General features: G+C 38.2%; 1 protein-coding gene across 12 annotated transcripts in view; it reads left to right on the top strand.

Moving 5' to 3' along the window:
* The window catches only part of Ica1l (islet cell autoantigen 1 like), a 106716-nt gene that overhangs the window by 71725 nt on the left and 12273 nt on the right, over nucleotides 1-22718 (top strand). For 11 of the 12 annotated variants that reach the window (XM_033764548.1, XM_033764547.1, XM_033764545.1 and 8 more), the window contains one exon: nucleotides 5241-5318. In XM_033764548.1, coding sequence (XP_033620439.1) covers nucleotides 5241-5318 — 78 coding nt within the window. Of the gene's footprint in view, nucleotides 1-5240; nucleotides 5319-22610; nucleotides 22657-22718 lie in introns of all 12 variants that reach the window. The other variant, XM_010616130.1, reaches the window with a different exon arrangement.

The following is a 22718-nucleotide window of genomic DNA, read 5'->3' as shown; positions in this document are numbered from 1 at the left end:
GAGGCTGAGTAAATTCTGAAACTACCTCCTAAATAACCTCAGTAATAGGTACAAAAGTTCTTTTAATTTCTTAGCTGGAACTATTCCTTAAAAACACAGGGCCCTCAGTCTTCTGTGGCTAAAACTAAAAAATTTACATGTTTATAAATAAAACTTACTGTCTTTCGATAAATGTCACATCAGATAACTAATTCCTTGTCCCTGAGTAGCTTTCTGGGAGTTAGAATGATAAAATGACCTGGGGGAACTCACCCTTAAACTTTGACCTTTGTCCTAGCAAACTTCTCTCAGGGAATTCAGGGGGTTGTTAGATACTGACTCTCTGAAAGTCAGGGAATGGGGGGCCGAGTCCCAGGAGACAAGGGAGCCCCAAATATAGATCAGGATCCTAACCTGTTCCCAGCCTAGTAAATCAAGACATATCCAAAGGGGGAGGTCTATTATACTAGCAGAAAGAGAAAAGTCCAAACCTGTAGCTCAACTTTTTTTTTTTGAGACTGACCTGGAACTCACTATGTAAGCCCAGTCTGGTCTCAAATTTACAGGGATCCTCCTGCCTCAGCCTCCCGAGTGCTGGGATTACAGGCATGCGCTACCATGCCCAGTTTAGCTCAGCTCTTAATGGAGGCTTGCAAGGGTTCTTAGGGAGTCATCTAAGGTCACCCTGGGAAAGGGGTACCTGAAGAACACAGATTTAAAAGGGGGGGGCGGGGATTTAGCTCAGTGGTTTTGCCACCTGCCTTGCAAGCACAAGGATCTGAGTTCGATCCCCAGTACAAAAAAAAAAAACCCCAACAGATTTTACCTTCACCTCACCGAAGAAAGTACATGGAACAACAGATAAGGAGAGAGCTCTCTGCTAGATACCTAGACAGGCTTTTAGGACCCAGCTTCCACTGAGGGCCTTTGATTACCCACCAGGGAATAGGCCCAGTCATGGTCTTGTAGTTGCTGAGTTTTCCACACAACCAGAGTGGATCTGTATCTGCAAAGGAATTCAGCTCCCTCTCTGGCTAAAATTCCCACTGGTTTCAAGAGGATTAACCACTTTCTGCTTCAAGAGTGGCAGCTGCTCTAAGAGCTTTTAACTGGCTGGCAAGGCTTTGTTTCTTAGCTCTCTATAAGGAAAGGAACAAAGAAAGAGAGAATACATGTGATCCAGATATTCCACCTCACTTCTCTGTTCAGAAGACGAGGCCACATTGGGCATCAAGGATGTAACCAGCTTCCTCCCTCTGTTTGAGTTCTTGCCCTGAGGGTGATGAAGATTGAGGCAAGGGGACACAGCAAGCAGTGGGAAGTGACTGGGTGTGGTTTATTAGAAAGAATAGAGAAAAGCTATCACTCGACAGAGAGGGCAACAGGACACCAAGGGAACAGCTCTGTGGTATAGGGCAGACAAAGAGGCAGAGACATGTAAAACTGAGTTTTTCCCTGTTTGCTACTGCTGCTATTTGTCAGGCTTCCTGTCAGTTTTTTGTCTTTTGCAGCTGCAACTTCACTTGAAGCTTATCTCACTTTGCTTTCAGTTTTCTGTTTATTTGGTATGCTCAGGCCTTTGCCCTTTGTCCCTTTATCTTCTGGTCTCAATAATATATCTTCTGGTATCTCAAGAACACAATATGTGGAGTGATTCATTTTTGTGCTATGACAGCAGCATAAAATTAGCTCAATATATAAAGTGTTAAATCACTCAGCAATAATTTATTGAATAGCTTAACAGTAAGAGTGTGCAGTATTATGTGATAGAGGCATTCGATCTAGGATAATTCAGGTATTTTGCTATACTAAAAATTTTAAAGACATTTACCAGGGATCAAAGTTGGGTCCTTGCACTTGTGAGACACGTGCCAGAACCACCTAGCTAAATCCCCGGCCCAAGACACTTACTTTTGCATGCTACCTAAATGGTCTCTTAGACACAAAGATTTACAAACTGATTGATTCTCCAGTGTGTACTCCTATTCTTCTTTCTCCTTAACTTGCCATATCTCTGGCAGCACTGGAGTTTTAGTTTCTTTTCTTTTTTTTTTTTTATCTTGATCTTGTTTTTTTAATTTTGTTTTGTTTTGGTACCGAGGATTGAACTCGGGTCCTTGCACTTGCAAGGCAGGCCACAGAACTGCTGAGCTAAATCACCCGCCCTTTTTCTTTGTTTTTTTAAGACGGTCTTGCTATGTAGTTCAGGCTGGCCTTGAACTCAGTATGTAGCCTATGCAGCTTGCAAAGCCACGGCAATCCTACTGCCTCATCAGGATTATAGGTGTGTGCCACGGCACAACTGTTTCTTACCTTATAATATCAAAAATATTTCTTCCATCAAAAGATTCTGATCCAGGGGCTGGGGATTTAGCTCAGTGGTTCTGGTGCCTGCCTTGAAAGCACAAGGGTTGAGTTCGATCCCTGGTTAAAAAAAAAAAAAAAAAAAAAAAAATTGGTCTGGTCCCTGCCCTCAGGCAGACAAGATATTCTCATTTAAAAGATGAAGTGGCTGGGGATTTAGTTCAGTGGTTCTAGCACCTGCATTTGCTGAGTTCAATCCCTGGTATCAAAAAAAAAAAAAAATGAAGTAAATTGAAACCTAGTGTTTCAGTGACTTTCTCAAGATAGGCAGTTTGTGGTTTTTTTTTTTGAGACAGGATCTTACTATGTAGTTGAGACTGATCTGGAACTCACTGCGTAGTCCAGAGTGGTCTCGAACTCACAGCAATCTTCCTGCCTCAGCCTCCAGAGTGCTGTGATTACAGGTGTGCACCACCACTCCTGGCCAGGCAGTTTAAATAGTTAAACCAGTCTAGTATAGGACTCTCTACCTCACCAGTCTTTATGTACAATTTTATTTTCCTGTTATGTAGACCAGAGAAGTGAGCTGCCCTAAGATCTGTATTCTAGGAACCCTGTTACCAGACTTTGGGGTGCTGGAGTTTCCTTCTGGAGGTGGTTTCTAGGTGCTTTCTGTCCTATGAAAAAAATTGGTGAAGACAAGCACAAATGATAGCAAAGTTTTATTAAAAGTATGAAAAGAAATAGGCTCTGCAGAGCAAGTTTGGGCCCAGCAAAAGTAGGAAAAGATGTACATCTTACAGAATGAAAGTGGGCCACATACAAGAGGAAACATAGTGGCAAAAACTGAATATGGAGTGGCCCAGGATTTAGCTCAGTGGTTTCACTGCCTGCCTTGCAAGCGCAAGGGAATGAGTTCGATCCCCAGTACCCCCCCCAAAAAAAAAAAACCAAAAACAAAGACAAAAAACTGAATATCGACTGTCCTTTTATATCACCCACTCCTAAGGCTAACATCATGTCTAGGCCATCCTATCAAAAACTTGCTTGAGCCGGGCATGGTGGCGCATGCCTGTAATCCCAGCACTTCGGAGGCTGAGGCAGGAGGATCGCTGTGAGTTCAAGACCAGCCTGGGCTACATAGTGAGTTCCAGGTCAGTCTCAACTACCTAGTGAGACTCTGTCTCAAAAAAACAAAACAAAACAAAACAAAAACTTGCTTTGTAAGACCTAAGGTCTCACTTCCACTCCGTGGAGCATGAACAGCCAAAAGGCCTCCACGATGCTGAGTCCTATAGCCCAACGAGGGCTCCGGACACAAGACCTAGGCCTTACTTCCAGAAACCTTGAACAGCCGAAAAGGCCTTCACGATGCTGGGATCTATAGCTCAGCGAGGCCCCAGGAGCTCGATGGAGTAACAGAGTAACGAGAGAGTCACCCAGGAAGGAACACACCAGGCTAGATGGTAAACAGACCTTTATTAGTCTGGCCAGGTGGCACTCTTGGAGCCAAGTAGCTCAGAGAGGCAACTGCTCAGGGGCTGAGGTTGTCTTATAGGGTTTTTCTAAACAAAAAAGTTCAAACATAGGTCAGGCCATTCACAGAACTATCAGAGGACAAGATTTCAAACACACTGCTTATCTTATGCAGGAAATATTCCATGGTCACCTTTTGTCATACCATTTGCCCCAGGGGCAGGCTGTTAACCAGGTAGCAATTAGCATATGAAGAAGCACAGTCTCTGCCTATGAGCATGAAATCACTTTAGCTTATTCAGGTCTCAGTTTGAGAAGTCCACATGCAGGGTTTTGGGAAATGTTTTGCACATGTGTTCCAATAACTTGTCACACCTTCTTTACCAGGTTTAGCCAACCCCTACCTTCCTGTCTCAACCCCATCTGTGTTTTCTACTGCCATAACAAAGTACTATGGAGTGGGTCATTTATAAACAGTATAAGCTTTGGCTCATTATTTTGGAGGATGGGAAGTTGAAGAACATGATGTCGTGGCACACGATTGAAGCGCAAACAGACACTTGTGCAAGGAAGAATGGGGGCTAACTTACCTTTTAACCAGGAGCCCCCTCCTGTGACAAGGAAAGTCCCACGATAATGCATTAATCCATCCAGTCACCTCTTAAAGGTTCCACTTCTCCATAGTGTCAGGATGGCAATTACATTTCAACAAAAGTCTTGGAGACTTTTCAACTACACTTGAGACTCAATCTCTGCTGTACAAAGAAGTGATTAGGTAGGAGAATCTCAATTCCTGGTACTATGTTTCAGTTACAGCATAAATGTTCTTTTATGTTGTAGCAAATACTCCCCTGTGATTATGTAGAAGTATTCATAATGACATTTAAAATTACGTAACATTTTGTCACTTTATGTGCCATAACCTGCTTCCTTCCTTATTTTTTCTACTTCTTCATAGTTACAATGCTGTACTCATGAATGTACTTTTCCTTTGGTTGAATTATTTTCTTATAAATAAATTTCTAGGAATTAAGTTACTGAGCCCAACAGTATAAATACATTCACAGGTTTTAATGTTCTAATTTTTAGGCCTTCTCTTACTGATTGCTTAGGAACTTCTTTCTAGACCTGATCTGCAGTTTTTGTTTAACTGTACGTTTATTAGAAAACCACTTTGAAAAAATCACTTAGATGGTTAAGTAAAATACGTATCTGTAGGTAAACTTTCAGTCTTTTATACCTCTTATACTACAGAGTCGTACCCTGGTACAGAATGGAGTACTTAGACCTTTTTAAAATAAACTTTGCTTGGGCCGGGGATTTAGCTCAGCGGTTCGGTGGCCTGCCTCTCAAGCACAAGGACCTGAGTTCGATCCCCAGTACCACAAAAAAAAAAATAAAATAAAATAACCTTTTCTTATTTTCCTGATATTACTTCCTGCTTCATTAATGATGGATAATCCCTTCTTCCCTTCCCTCAGGCTGGATTCCTCAAAAAGGATCAGAACACACTGATAATATGCCAGTGCCTTTGAAGAGTCCAAAGAATTTAACAAAATGTAAGTTCTTTCTTTCTTTCCCATTGTATTAATTTTATAGGCCACTTAGCTTCATACACTCAAGTCATTTGCTCATTGCTGACCCAATCAAAGAAGGTCATGTATCTGGGTAAAAAAGATAAAAGGATTTATTCAAGGATAGCTCTGAGAAGATGGGGGTGTCCCTTTGCCTGAAATCACCATCTCATCATATAGAGGTGGGCAAGGGTCTTTTATAGTAAGAAGTAATGTGAGAGGGAATACAATGGAACAATACAGATTTTCAGGCTAATTCCATCAGACCTTTCCCTCTCTTGTTTAGGGAGTGAAACTGGGTTTGACCTCCTGGTGCCAGCATCTGCATATTCCATCCATTCCTCTGGGCTGAGAGACTGGGGGTGGGGGCTTTTCTGCTCTAGTCCTGAGGAAGTCTGGAGAAGCCACTTGTCTCACTGGAAAAAGAAAAAAATCTCTTCTGAGATTTCTCTCAAGTTCAAAGGCCAGTCTGAGCTACATATTGAGTTCAACATCAGTCTATACTGCATAGCGAGACTATGTCTCAAAAAAACCCAAAAAGTAATGTTTTGTAATGTCACTTACGTGTTCACATTTTTATGAAACAGTTTCAGAACTTTTTCACCTTCTAAATCTGAATGAAACTGTACCTGTTAATAATAACCCCCTTTTCCTCTTCTTTCAGTCTCTGGTTACTCTTATTTTACTGTGTATAGTCTTTTAATCTCTATTTTATTAGTTTGATAACTTTAGATATTCAGTAATACTTTTTTTGGTGACAAGGCAGTTTGTTTAGCATAATACACTCCAGTTTCATTCATACTGTAGCATGTGACAGAACTTCTTTTCTTAGACTGAATACTGTTTCATTAGCTGGGATTCATATACTACATTTGGTTATCTGTTCATCCATGGGTCACATTTTAAAAATAGACTTATTGAAATAGAATTTACTCCCTCCACTAGACCTCAAAAGAGACCTCTCCTTTTATTATCTACTATCAGTATAAATTTGTATGTTTTTAATAGTTTATAGTCACTACTGTATTTAATCAATTTTGGCGCCTGAATTGCTCCTGGCTTGGCTTGTGAGAATCCTTTTAGGCTTATTTCTGAATCCTGGTGATACAATACTTTCACATTTTGAAATAATTTAAGACTTATAGAAACGCTATAAAATTTATATATAATATAAAGTATTACTATACGTTTTTCACTTAGGTTTCCCAAAGTGGTACCATGCTTGGTAAGCATATTTCACCAGACAGTAACACAATTTACTTTATATTGTGTCTTTTTTATTTTTATTTTTTTGGTATTTTGAAACAAGTTCCCACTATGTAGTTCAGGCTGGACTTGAACTCACTGTGTAGACCAGGCTGTCTGTCTCAGCCTCCTGAGTGCTGGGATTACACCACACCCAGCCACACATCTTCTGAACTAAAATAGACTAAATAGTAGACATGATATTGTTACAGTTGAATGGGCCAAAAATAGCTCAGTTTCTTGAGAATGACAATGAACGCAATGTACCTTATAGTATGGAGTAAGCAGATCATGGCGTAGGAGCAGAAACAGAGATAAAGGCAAAGGGACTTGAGTGTAAAGGGGAAAAAGGGCCTCAGTGTGAAAGGGAAAAAGGGGGCCTTGATAACTCAGGCTTCTATTTTCTATAGGGGCAGATACCACTAATCCAAGGGGCCTCCCATTATCTCTCTGCCTGATGTCAGCAATCTGTGCAACCTCCCACGTGTAAGCGTGGATATTTATTAGGGTGGTGTTTGGTTTATTGCTGAATGGAGAAAACTAGCTTAGCCAACTTCGCTGTCTTTGGATTATGGAAGTATGGATAATCATTAAGGTGGTGTGGCATTTACAGTTGAACTAAGGGAAGGGAACAAACAGTTCCTTTGTTTCTAACTGTACTATTCCCCTCTGAGAGCCCTGGTCCCCAAAAATCTTTAAGGGGAGTTGAGAGAGGAAGGTCCATCTTCTGTAGCTACTTCTGGCTGACTGGTCCTCCCTATGCAGGGACCAGGGAACCCTCACCCTGACTATTCTAGGAGTGTGAGGGAGCTGAGCCCATCCTCTGAAGATTTCTTGATAAACTGTGGACATGGAAGCAGATTTTGATCTTGAATTATGAGTTACCACCAGTAGTTTGGCGTTATTTTTGACCTATTGAAAGAAGGAAGTAACACATTCCTTTAAGGGACAAACATAGCCCCCATGTTTCAGCTGTTAGGAGATCTAGTCTCCTCTGATGTTGTATAGCCACTGCTCCTCATGAGTCTGTTTGATCTTGAAGGAGGGAGGTTTTCTCAAGCCCAAGGGCTCCCCATTTAGTTATCTTAACAGAATATTTTTCTGTTTTTAAATGAACTATAAGAACTAGATCATAACAATTAACATTATTTTTTGTTTTGTTTTGGTGCCCGGGATCAAACTCAGTACCTTGTACTTGCAAAGCAGGTGGCAGAACCATTGAGCTAAATCCCTGGCCCAACATTATTTTTGACCAATGAAAGTCTCCTAAGTGATTGTATATAGACAACAACAGGCATTGCATTTGTAAAACCAGTTTTGACATCATTTTGATTGGCTGGCAACCCACATGAAAGTATGTCCTTGACTTTAATGACAATTATTTTGTCTATAAGCCAATTTCAGTTGTTGACATAAATATTTAAACCTATAAAAATTATTTTCCATGGAAAGCCCCAAAAAGGCAAAAAGGAGAATGTTGAACTCAAGACAGCTGTACGTGTTGTGACTGGTCATTAGCACAAATTGGACAGACAGACAAGCACACATAAGACAACTGTTTATAAACCAGAATGCATGCACTCTGATGTATTTGTCCATGGCCTTTTATGAATTAGGTACAACTATTATTATTTTAATAAGTATACTAATTATTGACAAAGTAGTGAAACTGTTCACACACTCTGAGAAGGGGCAAACCATTTTATCCATCTGGATCACAACAGTGGTTGGTGTTTTTTCTCCTGTAAAGAAATCTGAGGTTGTCTACTGGTTCATAGGTATATGAAGTTCATGGTTCTCCTTTGTCTTCTGGTGTCTCAGGAGCTTTGAGTTTTACCCTGGAGAGCTGAATCCACCTCTATTTCCTGTATCTTAATGACAAAAAGAGTGGTTAGTAGGGTTGTCAAATGCATTTTCTGCATCTATTGAGATGATCATATGGTTTTTGTCCTTGGTTCTGATAATATGGTGTATTACACTTACTGATTTGCATAAGTTGAACCATCCTTGCATCCCAGGCACGAAACTTACTTGCTCATAGTATATAATCTTTTTGATGATTTGCTGCATTCTGTTTGTCAGTATCTTATTGAGAATTTTTGTGTCTGTGTTTATTAGAGAGACTGGCATCTAGTTCTCTTCTTTTGTTGGATCCTTCTCTAGTTTTGGTATCAGGGTCATACTTGCTTCCAGGAATGACTTTTTGAGTATTGCTCTCCATTCAATTTCATTAAAGAGTTTAAGTGTAGCAGCATTGGGTTTTCTCTAAATTTCTTGTAGAATTCAGCCGTGAATCTGTCGGGACCTACCTGGACTTTCTTTTTTATTTAATTAATTTTTTTTCTTTTATTGAGTTTATTGGTACATTTTAGGTATATAGTACAGTTACATTCACTATTGGGATCTTTACATGACAGGTGGTCTTGGTAGGACCTGGACTTTTCTTTGTTGGTAGGTTTTTGTTTTGTTGTTTTGTTTTGTTTTTTGGTACCAGGGATCTAACTCAGGTCCTTGCAGTTGCAAGGTAGGTGGTGGAACCACTGTGCTAAATCCCTGGCCCTGATAGGTTTTTAATTACATCTTCAGTTTCACTGACTGATATTGGTTTATTTAGAATATTTCTATCTTCTTGAATCAGTTTTGGTGATTCATATGTATCTAGGAATCTGTCCATTTCCTTTTCCATCTTATTAGAATACAGGTTCTTGTAAGTATTCATGATCTTCTCAATTTCTGCAGGATCTGTCATGATTTCGCCCTATTCTTTTTTTTTTTTTTTTTTTTTTTTTTTTTGCCCTATTCATTCCTAATTGCATGGACTTGAGTCTTTTATTTCCTTCATTTGATAAAGCTGGCTAAAGGTTTTTCTATTTAATCTTTTGAAGAACCAACTCTTTGATTCACTGATACTTTCTACTGTTTTCTTAGTCTCCATTACATTAATTTTTGCTTGGATCTTTACAATTTCTTCCTTCATATGGCTCTTCTTTTTCTAGAAGCTTCAGGTTGAACATTACGTTGTTTATTTGAACTCTCCTCACCGTGATAAATTTCCTTCAGAGGAGTTATGCATCCCATAAGTTCCAAAATGTTGTATTTCTTCTTTATCTGTGACCCACTGGTTTTTCAAGAGGGTGTTATTGAAGTTTTCCATGTGTTTATGAAGTTTTTGTGGTTTCTTTTGCAATGATTTACAATTTCATTGCACCATTATGGTCTGGTAATATGCATGAAATAATTTCAATTTCTTTGCATTTACTTAATTTGCATTTACTCATTGTTCCATGAGATAGTATGTGGTCTGTTTTGAAGAGGATCCCATATGTAGCTGAGAATTTTTATTTTAATGTTGTAGGATGGAACACTCTGTAGGCATCTAGAAAGTCCTTTTGTTCAAAAATTTGGTTCAGTTCTGGTATTTCTCTGTAGATATTTTTGTCTAGTTGATTTGTTACTTGGGGTATTGAGATCCTCCATTATAATTGTATTTACTAGTGCTTATTTGGTTTTTTTTTTTTTTTTTGGTACCGGGAATTGAACTTGGGTCCTTGTTCTTGTGAGGCAGGCGTAGAACCACTGAGCTAAATCCCTGGCCCACTTATTTGATTTTTTTTTTCAGCTTTAATTGAGTTTATTGGTACATTTTAGGGATACAGTACAGTTGCATTCATTGTTGGGATCTTGTACCTCTACATGACACGTCATGGTTCTCATTTTTTCCCCTTGTCCCTACCCTCCCTTAACCCCCCTCCTCCCCTCCCCATCTACAAACACGTTATTTCCATCTTTTCATTATCTCACATTTTTTTTATTTTCCCTTATTACCCTTCTACTACCCATCCCACCTTCCCTACACATTTAGCCCTTTTCTTCCTATTTCACATTGTCAATTATCTCACTAGGATCTTATGTACTATTATAGTTTATTCACACCAGAGAAACGATTTGGTATTTATACATGTGTGACTTATTTATTTCACTTAGGAGTATATCTTCAATATGTATCCATTTTCCTATGAATGAATCTATTTTCTCGTTGTTTATGGCTGAGTAATATTCCATTTTATAGAAAAACCACATCTTCTTTATCCAGTTTCCAACTGATGGGCAAATGGGCTGTTTCCAAGTTTTAGCTATTACAAACTGTGCTGCTATAAACATGGGTGTGCATACATCACTGTGATATGATTCTTTTAGTTCTTTTGGAAAGATACCCAACAGAGGGATGGCTGGGTCAAATGGAACCTCCAGTCCAAGCTATTTGAGGTATCTCCATATTGATTTCCACAGTGGTTGCACCAGTCTGTACTCCCACCAAGAATGGAGAAGGGTTCCTTTCTCCCCACATCCCCGCCAACATTTGTTATCATTTGATTTCTTGATAGCAGCCATTCTTTGTGGGGTGAGGTGGAATCTCAGTGTTGTTTTCATCTGCATCTCTTGAATGACCAGTGATGTGGAGCATTTTTTCATAAATTTACTTGCTGCTTTTACTTCGTCTGAGAAATGTCTGTTCATTTTGGATGCCCATTTTTGTCCCACATTGTAGGTTGTCTCTTAGTTCTGCTGATGGTTTCTTTTGCAATACAGAAGCTTTTTAATGAGATTGCAGTTGTTGATTCTTTCTGCTAGTTCCTGTGCTACTGAGGATTTGTTCATAAAGTCTTTTCCTATGCCAATGTCTTCCAGAGTTCTGCCTAATTTATCTTCCAGCAAGTTTAGTGTTTCTATTTTAATATTTAGATCTTTAATCCACTTGGATTTTAATTTAGTGCATGGTGAAAGATAAGGGTCCAGTTTTAATCTTTGGCAGGTTGAAATCCAGTTTTTCCAACACCATTTATTGAAGAGGCTATCTTTCCTCCACTGAGGGTGGTCAGCTCCTTTGTCAAAGATGAGGTAGCTGAGTACATAGGGATTTGTTTTTGTGTCTTCCAATCTGTTCCACTGAGCCTCAGATCTGTTTCTTTGCCAGGACCATGCTGTTTTTATCACAGTGGCTTTGTAGTATAGTTTCAAATTGGGAATTGTTACACCCGCTGCCATGTGTCTGTTGCCTAGGATGGCCTTTGCTATTCTAGGTCTCTTATGGTTCCAAATGAATTTTTGGATTCTTTTTTCTACTTCTGTGCATATACTTTTGGAATTTCAATTGGCATTGCATTGAATCTGTATAGCAGTTTTGGTAGTATGGCCATTTTCACTATGTTGATTCTTCCTACCCAGGAGCAGGGGATATCTTTCCATTTTTTTATATCCTCTTCAATTTCTTTTTTCAGAGTGCTATAGTTTTCAGTGTAGAGATCTTTTGCTTCTTTTGTTAGGTTGATTCCTAGATACTTTTTTTTGGATGCTATTGTAAAAGGAATTTTTTCCCTTTTTCTCTCTCAGTGAGTCTGTTATTTGTGTATAAGAAGGCTATTGAGTTTTGGGTGCTCACCTTGTATCCGGCTACTCTACTGAATCTGTCAATTAAGTCTAGAAGTCTTTTGGTGGAGTTTTTTGAGTCTTCGATGTAGAGTATCATATCATCAGCAAATAATGAGTTTAACTTCTTCCTTTCCTATCTTTATTGATTTAATTTCTTTCTCTTGTCTAATTGCTGTGGCTAATGTTTCCAGAAATATATTGAAGAGGAGTGGTGATAGTGAGCATCCTTGTCTTGTTCCTGATTTTAATGTGAAGGTTTTCAGTTTTTGGCCATGATGTTGGCTGCTGGTTTTTCATAGATAGCCTTTTATGTTGAGATATAGAATATCTAGTCCAATTTATTGCAGGGTTTTTATCATGAATGAGTGTCGAATGTTGTCAAATGCTTTTTCTGCATCTATGGAGAGGATCATATGGTTTTTGTCCTTAACTTTGTTAATATAATGTATTACATTTATTGTCTTACATATGTTGAACCATCCTTGCAGCCCTTGAAAAAAATCCAACTTGGTCAGGATGTATGATCTTCTTGATGATCCTCTGTATTCTTTTTGCTAGTATCTTATTAAGGATTTTTGCATCTATATTCATTAAGGAGATTGGCCTATAGTTCTCCTTTTTAGTTGCATCTTTCCCTGGTTTGGGAATCAAAGTGATACTTGCTTCCAGGAATGAATTTGGAAGTATAGCTTCCCTTTCAATTTTATTGAAAAGTTTGAAGAGTAAAGGCAGTAGTTCTTCTCTGAATGTCTTGTAAAATTCAGTGAATCCATCAGGGCCTGGGCTTTTCTTTGTTGGTAAATTTTTAATTACATTTTCAATTTCACTGACTGCAACTGGTGTGTTTAAAATGTTCTTCTTTGTTCAACTTTGGTAATTCATAAGTATCTAAAAATCTGTCCATTTCTTCTGCATTATACATTTTATTGGAGTACAGGTTCTCAAAGTAGGTATTAATGATCCTCTGGATTTCTGTTGGATCTGTTGTGACTTCACCTTTTTCATTCCTGATTGCATGGATCTGAGACTTTTCTTTCTTTTTTTTGGTTAAGATTAGCTAAGGGTTTGTCAATTTTATTTAATTCTTTCAAAAAACCAACTCTTTATTCATTTATTTTTTGTATCGTTTTCTTAGTTTCCATTGCATTGATTTCTGCTTGAATCTTCACAATTTCCTCTCATTCGAGCTTTGGGTTTTTCTTGCTGTTTTTCTAGGAGTCTAAAATTCATCATTAGGTTGTTTATTTGAGCTCGCTCTGTTTTCCTAGTGTGGGCATTCAGTGTTATGAATTTTCCACATAGAACTGCTTTCATTGTGTCCCATAGATTCCTGTATGTTGTATTGGCATTTTCATTTATTTGTAAAAACTGTCTAATTTCTTCTTTAATTTCCTCTGTGACCCATTGATTGTTCAGGAGAGTGTTGTTCAATTTCCATGTGTTTGTGAAGTTCCTACAGTTTTTTGTGATCTCCAGCTTGATTGCACTATGATCTGATAATATACAGGGGATAACTTCAATTCTTTTGCATTTATTCTGACCTGTTCTGTGAGCCAATATGTGGTCTATCTTGGAGAATGACCCATGTGCAGTCAAAAAGAATGTATATTCTGATTTTGTGGGGTGGAATACTCTACAGACATCTATTAAGTCCATGTGTTCCAAAGCTTGGTTCAGTTCTAGTATTTCATTGTTGATTTTCTGCCTAGATGATCTATCAATTTGTGATAGTGGGGTATTTAAATCCCCCACTACAATTGTATTAGTGCTTATTTGGTTTTTCATGTTACTTAATATTTGTTTTATATAGTTGGGGGCATTTATATTTAGTGCATATATGTTTATGATTGTCATCTCTTCCTCTTGAATTGTTCCCTTTACAAGGAGTTAGTGGCCTTCTTTGTCTCTCTTAATGAGTTTTGGTTTGAGATTTACTTTGTCTGTGAATAAGATTGCTACCCCTGCTTTTTTCTGGGCTCCTGACACATGGAGAATTGTTTTCCATCCTTTCACTTTCAGTCTATAGGCTTCTTTTTGCACTGGATATGTTTCTTGTATACAACATATTGTTGGATTTTGCTTCTTAATCCATCCAATCTGCCAGTCTATTTCTCTTGATTGGTGAGTTGAAGCCATTAACATTGATGGTTATAACTGATATGTTCTGACTTATTATTGTCATGTCATTGTCCTTTGTTGACTCTTTTTACTTTTTCTCCCCTCTCCTTTTAGTTTCTTGCCTTGCCTATTTGATTTGGTCTGTTGGGCCTCATGGTGCTGGTTTGGTGTTCAAGAAGTTTCTCAGGTGTTCTTTGTTATGGAGGTATCTTATTTCCCCATCCATTTTGAAAGAGAGTTTTGCAGGATACATCAGTCTAAGTTGGAGGTTGTTTGCTTTTAGGACTTGAAATAACTCACTCCAGGCTCTCCTTGACCTAAGCATTTGTGTTGAAAAGTCTGCTGTGATTCTAATGGGCTTTCCTTTGCATGCGATTTGTTTCTTTTCTCTTACTGCTTGTAGTATTTTGTTCTTCTGTTGGATTTCTGGGATCTTGATTATTTTATGTCTAGGTGTAGATTTTTTTTTTTTTTATCGTGGGTAGGTGGAGTTCTATATGCTTCACTTATCTGTATAATTCTTCCCTTCTGTTTGGGAAGTTTTCTGTCATTAATTCTGTGAAGAGCTTTTTTAAGTCGTTTGCATTTTCTCCTGCTACTTCATGGATTCCTATCAGTCTTATGTTATTCTTCTTTGCATCATCTAGGAGTTGTTGGATCAATTTCTCATGCTCCCTTACTGTTTTTAATAGACCTCTCTTTTCACGGTCACTGTGTGTGATCCTATCTACTATATATGAGATTCTTTGAAATCTTTTATTCTGTTTCATACGCTTTCAGTAGAGTTTTTAATCTCCTGGATATCCGTTTGAATCTGTTTAATGGATTCCATTTCTTTCCTCTGTTGGGCATTCATTGTTTCCATTTCTTTCTTATGCTGAGGCCTCATGGCTTCTATCATGGTCCTGAGCTCATCTATTTTTTTGTCAGTTTCTGTTCTAGAGTCTCAAATCATGACTTCCATTTTGCTCACCATCTCTATGGTTATCTGGGAAATTATTTGTTTTGAATTTTTCTAGAGCCTGATTGATCTATTTTGTTGCCTCCTGTGCTATGGGTCCAGTGTGTCCTGCTGGTTCACTATCGGTCTTTTCATCCTCATTTGCCCTACTATTTGCCATTGGTGAACTGGAAGTCTGTCTTTGTGTCTTGCTTAAGTGTTTTCTCATTTTTATCTTTGTTGCTGGGTTGTCCTTGGTTTAATTTCTGGGTTATTACTTAAAACTTCCTGATATAGTTGCACTTTAGCTTTTGAGTCTGTAATGACTCATAGACATCCTCATTTTCATAATATCAGAGAAAACAACTCATTTAATCAATCACAATCCTTTATCCCAAATGATACATTCAGCAGCCCAATAGGATCAAGCACAGCTTGCAAATTGATCATTTGTGGTAGTCGTTAATCTATCACCTTTAAACCATGTGAATTAAATTAATATCAAGAAGCAGCCCAAAATATGTTTGCAGTGAAAATGCTTTTCAGTATAGCATCTTTACCATTTAGGATGGGGGCCTAGACAGAGTTAGGATGAGAGAAGTAGATAAGTGAAAGAATTGGAGAAGGTTTCAAGTGAATCCAGAGGACGTAGAATGACCATACAATCTTTACGAAACTATTAACTTCAAAGGGGATAGACAGAGTGCAGGAATAAGGACAAGAATATATCCCCTTAACAGTAACAGGGGCTTGCCTTCCCTTGAAGCTACTGAGCCATGAGTGAGGTAAAATGACAAGAGAAAAACATAAAGAAAAAAAGAAAAAATGATAAGAAGTCTGAGTTAGGGCAGAAGCAGGAATAGAAAGGGAGATGAGGGATAATATGGTGGAGCAAGAGAATGAGTTGGAGAAAGAGGACAGAAAAAAAAAATTGCAGGGTGGAGTGAGGAAAAGAAAAAAAAAAAGAATTTGAAGGACCTCTTTCAGACTGTCTCTGCTGTCATATTTTACCACGTGTACAGCCATGTGCAGAACCAAGTCCCCTAATCTCCCCGCGACTCAGAGTGACCTCAGGCCACAAGGCCTAAATTGAGTTTCCCAACCTGCAGGGTTTAACTCCACTCAGTTCTATTATAGGTTTCCCTTGCTCTTTCTTTAAAGATGTTCAAAGTTGGGAGCTCAGAAAAAAACCCTTTATGACCATCTGTGCTTCTGCAGAGTGGGTCCAAGGACTGGCCCAATCAGTTTGAGAAGGGTGAGGGGAGCGGTTGTAGGGTACCTTCCTTGCTGGAGTTCGTGGCGTACAGTCAGGGGAAGTCGCGGACCCACTGGGTGGGCCCGAGCAGGCGGTGGGAGAGATCTCTGGGTGGCCTTATTTAATTTTTAATGTCTGTTAATATTAGGTTTAAGGGGCCAGGGATTTAGCTCAGTGGTTCCAGCGCCTGCCTCACAAGCACAAGGGCCTGAGTTCAATCCCTGGTAACAAAAACAGAAACAAAAAAATTAGTTATTTCGTGCATATATATATTTGTGGTTATCTCTTCTTCTTGGATTATTCCCTTTACAAGGATGTAGTGACCTTTGTCTCTTCTGATCAGTCTTGGCTTGAAATCCACTTTGTTTGCAGAGAATAGCTACTCTTGCTTTCTCCCAGGTTGGGTGGAGTATTGTTTTCCATTCTTTGACTTTCACTCTGTGAATTTCTTTTTTAATTAAATGTGTTTCTTGTATGTATCACATTGTTGGATTTGCTTCTTGATCCATTCTGCTAGTCTGTTTGTTTTGATTGGTGAGTTGAGACCATTTACATTGATGGTTATAACTGACAAGTATTGAGTTACTCTTGTCATGTTATTTTCCTGTTGTTTGGGCCCTTTCTTCCCCTGTTTAATTACTTGTCTTGCCATGGTGGATTCCTTCTGTTGGCACTCAGGGAGTTGTAGTCCTCATTATCTCTTCTATAATGTCCTTCAGCATATTTTGGAGTGCTAGTTTCATGGTTTTGACTTTCTTCATGTGTTCTTTGTCATGGAAATATCTTATTTCTCCATCAATTTTTAAAAATAGTTTTGCAGGGTGCATCAATCTGGGTTGGAGGTTGTTTTCTTTTAGGGCTTGAAATACTTCACTTCAAACTCTCCTTAACTTGAGAGTTTGTGTTGAGAAGTCTGCTGTGATTTTGAGGGGCTTTTATAGGTGATTTGTTTCTTTTCTGTAACAGCTTTTATTATTGTTTTTGTATTGAATTTCTTGAATCTTGATTATTATATGCCTCTGTAGATTCTTTCTGATCATGGCTAACTAAAGTTTTGTACATCTCACTTACTTGTACATCAAATTCTTTTTCCATGCTTGGGAAGTTTCCTGCCTTTACTTCTGTGAACAGATTTTTTTAAAGGTTATTTGCGCTTTCTCCTGCTTTTTCATTGACCCCAATCTTTTATGTTATTCTTCTTTGCATCTGGCAGCTGTTGGATTGATTTTTCCCCATCCCTTGCTATTTTCAAGAAGTCTTTCTTTTTATGATTGCTACCTGCAATCCTCTCTTCTATAGCTGGTATTCTGTCCTTACACTGGGTCATTCTACTATGTATACTTTCAATGGAATTTTAATCTCCTGGGTATCTGAATCTGCTTCATGGATTCCATTTTTCCTATGTTGAGCATTCATGGTTTCCACTGTTTTCCTAAGCTCCTCTTTTTATTTTTTAAATCAGTATCTGCTCTAGAGTCAGTAAACTATGACTTTTATTATGGTCACCATCTTTGTAGTTAGCTGAGAGACTATTTCTTACTTGATTTTTTTCTAGAGCCTCATTCATCTGCTTAGTTACTTTTGCTTTTACTGCTTCAGATTTTCTAGGTGGATGGCTTTTGAAATGTTCTACCTCAATGCTCCCTTGGTTTGCCTTTGGTGAGCTGAAAGTCTGAGGTTGAATCTTACTTCCAGTGTCTTCCCATTTTCTTTCTTTTTTTTTTTTTAAATCTTTTAGTTAATTCCTGGGTTTGTGCTTGTACATTGCTTATGGCAGGTAGCTTCATTGCTAGTATTGAGAACCCTTAGGAAATGACTACTTTTCTGAAGTGTGGGTTTTGAGTCTGTTGCAAAATCCTACATCTTCAATTTATGTGGGAATAAGAAATTGCTGCCTATTTGGCCTAGCTCCTGGTTCTTTAGTACTGGCCTATAGTATTGTTTATGACCCTTAAGAAACTTAATCAAGGGCTGGGGATTTACCTCAAGTGGTTCCAGTGCCTACCTCGCCAAGTGCAAAGTCCCAAGTTCGATCCCTGGTACCAAAAAAAAAAAAAAAAAAAATACCACCTTAATCAACCTCTTTAAAATATGTATGCACATTCACTGACACTTGTCATGCCAAAAGAATTCTGAGGACGTGGCAATAAAAGAGACATGAGGAAAATTTATTATAGGTAGATATTGGATGCAGTTGAGAGTGAAATGCAGGTACTCAAAGAAATGAGGCACAATATAGTTGGGAATTAAAGATCCTTTATGTATTTTGAGAGATGGAAATCTGTGTCATTTAATAATCTTAGTGGGTGGGAGAGAATAGCCCACCCCTAGGGAGATAATGGTCTATTCCTATGGAAAATCCCAAAAGAGTGGTCCATTCATGGGTGAAAGAGGGCCAAGTTAGTAAGTAAAAGTGAATGGGCAGACTCAGTTGCAGCTAAAGAGAGTTGCTCAGGTTTACTGTTTGGGAAAAGAAAAAATAATAGATAAACATCTTGTGTACTGAGGCTGCAGGTATTTTTTTTAAGTACAATTTAAGAATTTCAATTTTCTTGTCTCCTTTCCTTATCTAGTTCTCATTTGTCTTCTACTTTATCATAGTTATTGAATATCAAATAAACTTCGACCAATGGCTTATTTTGGTCTGTGGCCCAGTTGGGGTTTTTGGAGCCTTTTTGCTAATATCTGGAGTTGACTATCTAATAAAAGTAACACCCCTAGGATATTCTGACCTTCTCTAGACTTAAGAGTCTAAATTAGTGCATTTACAGAAGGCCTCTTCAAGCCAAAGTGAAAAGCAACTGGATTCTCATTGGGGCCTTGACTAACAGACCTGAACTTGTTGTAGTTCACAGTCTTGAACATCCCTTGTTGCCTGACTACCAGCTAAAATGGCCTTGATGTGTAACTTTCACTTAGCCTGCTTTGCAGCTTTTATACTCCTTTGTCTTTCTACTGCTGTGCAACAAGAAATAAGAATGAATTGGATATCTTTCCAGGTCAGATCAAAAGCATCATTAGTGTTTAGAAACCATCAGCAAGCTTCAGGATCTCCAGAAAATCTAATTTTCTTTGCACTGTTGAAGATCTGTAACTGAAAAAAGTACCTTGTGAACTGTATCATTGGTGCTTGCCACATCTCAAAGAGGTAGAACAGTGGTGTGCTCGGATGTAAGGTTCACTGAGTCTAAGGACCTATGGAAAGTAGACCCAGACCTAGAATGGGATGGATTCAGGAAATGGCCTTTATTTCTTGAAGGTACTAACTGAGAAGGTTGTTGAGGAGGTAGTTGATGGGAAGGAGGTGCTGACAAGAGGGAGTCCTCAACTACATCAGATAAAGAGTTGATGACTGGGCCAGGGATTTAGCTCAGTGGTTCTGCTGAGTGCCTTGCAAACGCAAGGACCTGAGTTTGATCCCCGGTACCAAAAAAAAAAAAGAGTTGATGACTTCTAGGGTACAGATCAGATCTCTTTGGAAAGAAAGAAGGCATCCATGAAGACAAATGGCCTCTATGTTGTACTCAAAATACAAAGACTTAGTGAGCAATATGAATGTTTGAATTATTGATGGAAAGGCAGGACGTCATATTTGAAGAGATGATGGAAAACCTCAGAAATAACATAAGGGAAATTTTAAAAGGAAAAACATAGTACCTGAAGTGAAAAATTCAAAGTACTTATGTACCAGGAAATAGAGGCAGGAAGTAAAAGATTTAGCCTCACCAAAAACAGAGTTGATAGAGGAAATAGAAAATTCTAAAATAAATGAGGATATTGAAAACAACCATTAAAGAAAAAAAAATATATGAACTGAATAGCAAATTAGACAAATCTTAAGAATTACAATACAAGAGAGTCCCAAGATAGTGGCAGCTATGAAGAAGGCGGCTGCAGAAGATGTCAGTGTTACTTTCAAAGATCAACAAAAGATGTATTTGTGTGGAATACAAGTAGAATCACAGAGCTAAAGGAAGAAATAGAAGTAAAAAAGAAACAACTTCAGAATTTAGAAGATGCTTGTGACAACACAATGCTCTCAGATGAAGGCAGTGTCATGATACCTTACCAGCCTGGAGATGTTTTCATCAGCTATTCTCAAGAAACACAAGACACATTAGAAGAAGCAAAGAAATGGGCTGGAGATTTGGCTCAGTGGTTTCACCGCCTGCCTTGCAAGCGCAAGGACCCGAGTTTGATCCCAGGTACCCCACCCTCCCCAAAAAAAAGAAGCAAAGAAAAATTTGCAAGAAGAAATTAATGCCTTAGAATCCAGAGTAGAATCAATTCAGCCAGTGTTAGCAGATTTGAAGGTTCAGTTATATGCAAAATTCGGCAGCAACATAAACCTTGAAGCTCACGAAAGTTAAAGTTTATAATACCTTTTAAATTTGTTTAATAAATGAATATTGTTTAAAATGATAATTTCCCTTCTTCAAATGACATGGAAAGGAAAACTTTGTTTTTTTTAATTTTAATTTTAATTTTTTTGGTACCGGAGATCGAGCTCGGGTCCTTGTGCTTGTAAGGCCAGGCAGCAGAACCACTGAGCTAAATCCCCAGCCCAAACTTTGTTTTTTTAAAAGTTTTCATTTATTTAGTTGAAATCTGCCTGTTTTCACGTCTTCCTTATTTATTTTATATATTTAAAAGAAAACAGTATTCATCCATGTATTTTGCATAATGATTATATCAGTTCTAGGGACTTTATGTCATGTTATTAAAATCGGTTAATGGAAAAATAAAAAGTACAAGAATCTAGCTGAGCAGACATCTCACCAAACACGTTGGATGCTAGAAGTCAGTGGGACAGTATGACAAAAGCTCTGTAAGTAAGGGCTTTCAGCCTCAAATCCTGTATCCAGCCAAAGTGATATTTGATTTTGGAAAACAACAAAGACTTTTTTTTTTTATTACTAGAGAATATTCTTTAGCAATCTAGGGGCTGCAACAAACAGGTAATACAATGTGCTTTCCTCCCACCAACACAATCCAAAAAGTCAAGTAAAACATCACATGTCTGCACTGAAGGGTGGACAGCTAACAGCTTCTCTGGGGATGAGGGGAAGGAAATGCTATTATCTAGATATTGTTAAAGGACACATTTTTAAAAATTTAATAGTAAACATGACAGCTTGAATAGGAGGTTTTGCTCATTTTGTTTTTGTTTGGTTTTATCGGAGAATGAACCCAGGGCTTTCGCACTGAGCTACACATCCAGATCTTTTTTTTTTTTTTTTTTTTTTTTTTTTTTTTTTTGAACAACTATCTCTAAGTAAGGCTGGTCCTGAACTTGCAGTTCTCCTGTCTTACCCTCACAAAGTGCTGGGAATACAGGCATGTGTCACTATGCCCAGCTAGGAGTAAACCTTATATAATTGAGGGAGGATATCTATGTGATCACACATAGGAGATGGGAAGAATAGAAGGCACAGGGAAACATGGCAAGATAAAGTAGCATAGGAAAGAGAGAAGAGCTGAATGGATTGGTACGTGGACCCTCTTCCCTGAGCTGGAGATTGAACATAGGGCCTGTGCTGCCTCCAAACTACATCCCAGGTCCTAACAGTATAGTTAGAGACAAAGGAGCTGAGTCACTCCCTCCCCCTTTTCAACTGTAAATACACCACCATAATGATTATCCAGGCTTCCATTTAGGAGGTCACACAGATAGCTAACATCAGAGAGAAGAGAGGAAGAGGCACATTAGGTCAGTCATGTCTTACTAGGAGCCTGAATTACCGAACCTCTTTCTGCCAAATTGGACAAGAACCAAACCAAATATCCCCAGATAGTCAACATTGAACTTAACTAGTGGATTTGATTTGGTTCTTGTCCAGTTTGCTTTGTGATCAGAATCATGAGAGAATTAAGTTTGTGAATCAAGGTACCATTGTAGTATGTTTGCTGCTCAGTGGCAGTTTAATTCTTTTCATTTTGTGATGCTGGTAATCAAACCTAGGGCCTCACAATACTAGACAAGCACTATTATATCCCCAGCACTGAATCATTATTTTCTGTGTTCTTGGGGTACTGTTTTTTGTTTTGTTTTGTTTTTGCAGTGCTGAGGACTGAACTCAGACTTCACAATGACCTATAAATAACTAAAAATGATTTTCCCCTTAGGTCTGTTAGTTTTATAAACTCATTGCTATTCACATTATTATAGTTTCTTTTAATTTTAAGCCTTATCTGAAAGCCATCTATAAGTTATCTTAAATTTAAATGTTTCTAAGACAACCATACTACTTACTGCATGCCCTTTTATTTTTAACTTGTCTTTTCACAGAGTAGCCTGCAATTGCTTAATTATAGGAACCTCAGCAAAGTACAAGGTATCTGCATTAACTTTTCAAAATTATCCTTACAGAGATATAATTATTGTCAAATTTTTTAT

Source organism: Fukomys damarensis, unplaced genomic scaffold (genome assembly GCF_012274545.1).
Source record: "Fukomys damarensis isolate Sample0158 unplaced genomic scaffold, DMR_v1.0_HiC HiC_scaffold_16, whole genome shotgun sequence".
Classification (NCBI taxonomy): domain Eukaryota; kingdom Metazoa; phylum Chordata; class Mammalia; order Rodentia; family Bathyergidae; genus Fukomys; species Fukomys damarensis.
Note: the sequence above shows the minus strand (reverse complement) of the source record. Positions and strands in the feature narration are given on the sequence as shown.